At 34.6% G+C, this 6626-nt stretch overlaps 1 protein-coding gene across 3 annotated transcripts; it reads right to left on the bottom strand.

Annotated features, from left to right (window-relative positions):
- Nucleotides 1-234: 234 nt before the first annotated feature.
- On the bottom strand, nt 235-3380 carry LOC141700072 (cytochrome P450 714A1-like). Of its 3 annotated transcripts, none has more exons than XM_074503846.1 (6): nt 3289-3380; nt 2959-3207; nt 1771-1997; nt 1410-1660; nt 796-1171; nt 235-690 (listed from the first exon to the last, which is right to left on the bottom strand). In XM_074503846.1, the coding sequence occupies exons 1-6, from the start codon at nt 3326-3328 to the stop codon at nt 256-258; spliced, it is 1578 nt and encodes a 525-aa protein (XP_074359947.1). In that variant the 5' UTR covers nt 3329-3380; the 3' UTR covers nt 235-255. The 3 variants fall into 3 exon arrangements, with proteins under 3 accessions (XP_074359947.1, XP_074359946.1, XP_074359945.1); XM_074503845.1 differs by having other exon boundaries at nt 2959-3210; nt 3289-3375; XM_074503844.1 differs by having other exon boundaries at nt 2959-3377.
- Nucleotides 3381-6626: the final 3246 nt, after the last annotated feature.

Genomic DNA, 6626 nt, shown 5'->3' with positions numbered 1-6626 from the left:
AAAATTAACCAAGTTTGTGAACATTTGGCGGCTACAGATTTTTAACTCACATGATCAAGTCATTATTTTGACCTTGCATGATTTCCATGTAGCATTTGCAATTCTGACATATATTAGCGTCAGTTAAACTGATAAGATGAGCAAGTTGAAGACTCTCGTATCGGAACAATATTTGCATAGTACTTCTGAGTTGAAGAAAAGGATATATATAGCAAGAAGAGAGCAACGTGCGTCTATGCACAATACGCAATATTATTAGCCCCTTTTAGATCTCTGAACCAGGATGGAAACACCATGTCCAGGCTCAACGATCATTCTGTAAGCAGGGGAGTGCTTATAACTGGGAGCTAGTGAAAATGTGAACTTGGATATGATAAGTGTTATGACAACTTTCAGTTGAACCATTGCAAAATTTTTACCTAAGCACAACCTAGGTCCTAATCCGAATGGAATGTATGCCTGGGGAACTTTGCAGGCATTAGATACACCTGAGGAAAACCTCTCAGGATTGAACTCATTTGCATCTGCTCCCCATATATCTGGATCACGATGCAGTGTCGGGATCAATGTCCATATACATACGCCTTTTGGAACAGTGATTCGTCCGAGTTGAGTCTCTTCTAGTGCTTCCCTTGACACAAATGCTGCTGGTGGATACAAACGCATCACTTCTTGAATCACCATTGTTACCTATATCAGTGGCATCACTCTATATTATTATAATTTCTTACTAATCTTTGTCAAAATTATATTGTAATATTTGATGGTTTCTCCAATTAGTCCATGATTATGTACCGTTTTCATTTTGGAAAGTGAATCTGAATCTAGAATGCCGTCCTGGCAAATTTGAAGAGTTTCCTCGCGTATACGAGCTTGCCATTCAGGATGTAAAGCAAGAAGCATCAAGCACCATGTAGCAGCAGTAGCGGTGGACTCATGCCCTGCAAAATATATGTTTTTGCAATTATCAACAATGAACTGCTTGGATGACTCCTTGCCCACACAAACATCATTAATGGCCTCCTCGAGTATCAGCTGCAACAGATCCTTCTCCAATGATGACGATGACTCTAGACATTCCTTTTGGCGTTCTTTCACTACTTCCCAGATCAAAGATTCCACCTCCCTTTCCAAACCCCTCATCTCCTTTTGCTGTCTAGTTGCAAGAAATCTGCAGCAAAGGTTTAGGATCAGTAGAATAAATTGAAAAGCCACTAGAGCTAAAATTGTTAACAGCTAATAGAATGCTACAAAATGTACTGGTCCCCTTGTCTCCTTTTTATAAATGTTTGAACTTATAAGCTAGGCCTTTTTGCTGCTGAAAATGACAACTGGATACATGAAAAAATATAAAATAAAGGCAAGATGCAGAATTTCAAGGTATACGACATATAATCAATATAAACTACCCAAATGTCGGTAGGCCAAAAAGAACGCTGCCAGTAGATATGGTCTCTTGAAGAGTTCTGAGCTTAGAGAAGATCTGTTTGCCTTTGACATAAGAGCTGCCAAAGCATGTTCTGGAGATAACATCAGCAGAGACGCTTCTTAAATCCTCTTCAACTCTTATCTCTGTCATAACTCCACCTTGTGCCTCAATGCAGGACTCCCATTTCTTCAGAAGTGGCTGTGCTGACTCTACCATCAGACCAACCATTCCCTGTCACATACATACCAATCAATTTCTCCCATGCACTTAATTATTGTAACTCCTAAAATTATTATAAAAATGTGGCCTAAACTTTTCCGGGGCCATGATTTTCGTCCTACCTTGACCTTGTCCATAAAAAATTCAGGGGCCACGATTTTCCTCTGCTGTGCCCAAAAATGACCATTCGACCTCAAAATGCCATTCCCTAGTAAAGGCGCGAGTCTCTTAGTTATATATGAAGGCTTTCCTAATCCGAAAGTGATGCATTGATTCATTTCCTTCACTAGTTCGGGATGATTCACGTACAAATGTTGTTTGTTCCCAGTTGAATAGGTATACACTGGACCTGCATTCATAACCCCACAGTATAGTTCAAACTTAGTGATTTGATGCATTCTTAGTTAATCCAAAGACTCTCCAATAAAGCATGCCCCTGTGACCTGTATGTAGTCTTATCAAAAAAAGCATCTTCATAACCATGATTTCTTTTCTTGTTTGCTTTCATCATGTGGTCCAGTATGTTGTTAGCATAGATATTATTATGTATCTCATCTGCTAACTATTTTTCTAACTTACTTACTATACAGATTACAAGCTACCACTCCTAATTAAACAAGCCTAAGGACAACACGTACGATAAATTCGTTCACATAATGATAACCGATTAAAAGTATACGACAAAATAAACTGAGCAATCAGTGTTATGACAAAGTACCCATTGATTATTCACAAGTCTATTCAATCCAATAAAAAAACAATTGTTTATAAGTAATGAATTTGGACAAATTAATCAAGTCTACATAATGTTGTTTAAATGCTTACACTGTTACACATAGCTGCTAAGCTGTCACAGTACTGTACCAAACAGATGCTCATGTTGTATGAGCTGGAAAAACATCTCTGATATTTTGGGTTTCAGTGAGTGCAAAGCTTATTCATCTATACACAAGTGGTACAATTTAGTTTACATTCCAGACATCCTCACGCTCGTCGTTACCTTATTATCCAGATTTTAGGAGAACGGGTAACTTAACTTTAATACGAACAACAACGCATAGTATAATTCAAGGCTGTCTCATTAGGCACCAAATAGGAAGGGTTGTTAACTTGATGGTAGTCACCCAATAACATTCTTTAACTTATGGACCTATGGTTCTGGCCAACCGGCAACTTGATTATAACAAAGTTTAAATTAGTATAGAATAATGTAAAAATCTTATACACAAAAAAAAGATGAAACATATTTCTATATTTAGAAAGACAAACATGGATGATGTATACTTTGTATGATTGTAGATGGAGCTTACCATAAAGTTTCCTCCATTGTTCAAAGTAAGGGAAAAGGGTAGAAGTGTAATCATGGGCTATGAAATCATTACAAGAGGAAGAGATGGAGATGGACTTGGAAGAAGATTGAATCCTCTGCATCTCAGGGACATTTCCATAGAATAAAGAAGGATGAGGTCCTTTAATACCTTGCCTTTTAAGCTTCCATCTAAGCCTTTGTGACTTTAGCCATATGTCGTTGCTCAAGAATGTGGAACAAACAACAACCACTGCTACAAAGCACCAACTAGTGTAACTTTTTATAACTATAACAGATGCTTGTGGAAGAATAACAAGGTGAAGAAGAATACCGAGTAGAAAGAGCGAGAGAATGGAGAGTGGGACTTTCATTTTGGCTGCTTCTTTCTTTTTTTTGCCTTGCCTTATTCTTTGACTACACTCTGTGATCCTGGTGCTAGTAAACTAAACTAATGTACCATAATTTATTTGAAAATGTGGGAGTTGTCAACGTCAAGTGAAGTACGGCGGACGGCAATTTGTACCGAACCGATGGATATCCGATTTGTATCCGGGTTTTACCGAATCCGAATATTTCGGGTTTGAATTCGGGTTTGGGTTTAATTTTTAAATCCGAACCATTTTCAGGTCGAGTTTGGGTGAATCCTATTTTGTATTCAGTATGGCATACTGTTTCGAACCCGACCCAAAAACCCGAAACTCGTTCCGTTCCGACCCAAATCTGAACCCGATCTGAAACCCGTGTTAATATATAAATAATATTTTACATTTTATAAGTAGTAATATAATATATAATATAATATATTACTAATATTAGTACTAAAAAATTATACTGTTTACAAACTATTGCATTAAAGTCGTTTAAATATGTTTTTAGCAACATGTTCAATACAAGTATACTAAAAGTCAAGATTGTTGCATTATTTCACCAACAATTTTATTCATAGAGGTATGATCCATTGTCTTATCTGAACTCTCTAATTCAACCCCAAAAATTTCAATATCATCATATTTACGAGCACTTTACTCAAATTAGATCCTAATAGTTTTTCACTAGAGTTTGTGCCAATTAAGGTGCAATTTGATAGTGAACTACAAACCCGAAACCAAACTCGAACCGAATCTGATGGGTTCGGGTTCAGATTTAGGGTTCGGGTTTTTCCGGGTACGGGTTCCGGTTCCGGGTTTGGCAAAAATAATCGTGTTCGGGTTTGGTTTTTGCTAAACCTGTTTCGACTGACCCGATTGTCATCCTTATACAGCTCTATGAAGCAATAATATTCTCTAAATAAATATTCATTGTTTTCATAAGTTGTATAATAATATTTTATAGCATATTTTGAATTTGATAGAATATTTTAGGGAGAAGTTAAAAACATAAAATATATGTGCATTACATTACAAATTCAAATTTTTGGTTCGTCTTGAACCCATATCTTTGATGTAATAGCCCTTAATTTTTATAATAATAATAAAAAAAGAATAATAGAAAAAATGGATTAAAATTTGATAGATATTAGGATTTTAAATTAAATTTGGCATGGCCCTAAATTTTGGTCAAATTTTTAATATCGATAACTTGATAACTTGTAAGTTAAAAAATAGGTTATCATATTCTCCTGCTCGACTTTATAATCAAAATTTGTGGGGCTTAATACATAAAAATTAGCAGCCTTTGTATAATTTATAGTTAAATCATTGTAAGTCGGAATTAGATGATTGTGGATTTTACGAAAAGGTCTTTTCATTCTCTGTAACTTTGTGTTTTGTATTTTCAATAAAATATCATTTAGAGGGTTAAAAAGACTAAATAATGATCTAATCATATTTGAAATCATGGAGATATTCCAGATTTTAGATGTTTCGTTCTTGATGGGTTGTTGAGTATTTAATATATGTTTTAATATAAATTATCTGCTTACGTAATTGAGGTAAGTTATTATTCATTGTGTTATATTGTTATATTATATGTCACATATATATTGTATACTTACATGTTATTAATTTTTTATTAAGTAATTATCTGTTGCTCCTGGGGCTGTAAACGAACTGAGCCGAATTGAGATTTGACATAAACGAGCCAAAACTTAATTTTTTCTTAACGAACTCGAGTCGAGCCGAGCTTCCTTATCGGACAAAAAATGTGTTCGAGTTCGAGCTTATTAACAAAACGAGCCGAACTCGAGTCGTAAATTGTTAGATATATTTGATAATGTTACCATACCTTTTTGAAAGAACATATCTTGTTATATTTTATGATAGATGGAAGGGTATACCAGATTAGGCAGAATGCTTATACCACTGAAGTATTTTGAGGAACTGGAACATGTTCTATTTCTACTTCAAGTGAAAGACAGATTAACAGATAGTGCTGTATGGTATATAAAGTCTCAAATTCAAAGATAGAAGAAGCTTTATTCTGTAAAGTCTGACAATACATAATATCCCAAGCACAGAGATCACAAAGGTGATATTGTCGAAATGAAGCCTAACTCTGCTAAGATTATAACTACTTTTCTGGGTTATAAAGCTGTGAAATTCAATCTAGAGTTTGACAAGGCATATCTGATTAGACTAGATCAGGAGATAAGAAAAGCTAAGATAAATGATCTCAGAGCAGCTATTTTTCAAACTGGTGAAGATACAGCTGAATTGATAAATGCTAAAAGGAGGATGGTTAATGAACTTGAATATGCTGAGAGATGTTTGTTGAAGAACTATCTCAGAACAACTCCTGATATCAAAGAGATCAGAAATTGAAGCCAAGTCAAAGATCTACAACTGCTTAAATTCTGAAGTGTATATAGACTGAAGCTGTTATCAGAAGTTAAAGATGATAAAGCTGAAAGGACTCTAAGTTGTAGTTATCTAGTCAAATTCTCATGCATTTGTACTTAATATTTTTGACATCATCAAATATATGTTGAACTTGTATATTATGCTAATTTACAAGTTGGGGGAGATTGTTAGATATATTTGATAATGTCATGTGTAATATGATTTGTGTTTAGTTTTCAGATCTTACTTAATAGGACAAATCAGTACTTAACTGGAAATCAACACTTATACTGAAGACAGAACTTAAGATATCAGAACTAAATTATCAGAACTTAAGTTATCAGAAGATATTTATCAGGAGATAATATCAGGACTTAAGATGACTTTCAGATAAGGCAGGTAGCTGATTGAAAGAAAAGAAGATCGAGACTAAGACAGAAAGAATTATGCATGAAGAAAGAATTCTATGAAAAATAGAATACTAGGAAGAAAAGATAACTAGTTGATATATTTTAGGAAGCAGAATTATATTCCATATCAATTAGAATTTATCTTGTAACTGTGTAATATATAAACACATGCATAGGGTTTACACTATAAATATTATCATTATCGAAGTTATTATTCTTTGTAACCCTAGCAGCTCTCGTGATAATTTGTTCATCACTGAGAGAGGACAATTCCATATTGTAACAGAGTTTATTGTGTTGAATAAAATCTGATTTTTGTTACTTGAGTTCTTATATCCGATTTGATTGTGCTAAACACTGTATTCAACCCCCTTCTACAGTGTGTGTGACCTAACAAGTGGTATCAGAGCGATCTGTTAACACACATACAGTTTAAAGATCCAAAACAATCATGTCTAAAGGAACACAAACTCCATCCATGC

This window comes from Apium graveolens, unplaced genomic scaffold, assembly GCF_009905375.1.
Source record: "Apium graveolens cultivar Ventura unplaced genomic scaffold, ASM990537v1 ctg1738, whole genome shotgun sequence".
Lineage (NCBI taxonomy): Eukaryota > Viridiplantae > Streptophyta > Magnoliopsida > Apiales > Apiaceae > Apium > Apium graveolens.
This window is presented reverse-complemented; position numbering and strand designations above follow the sequence as displayed.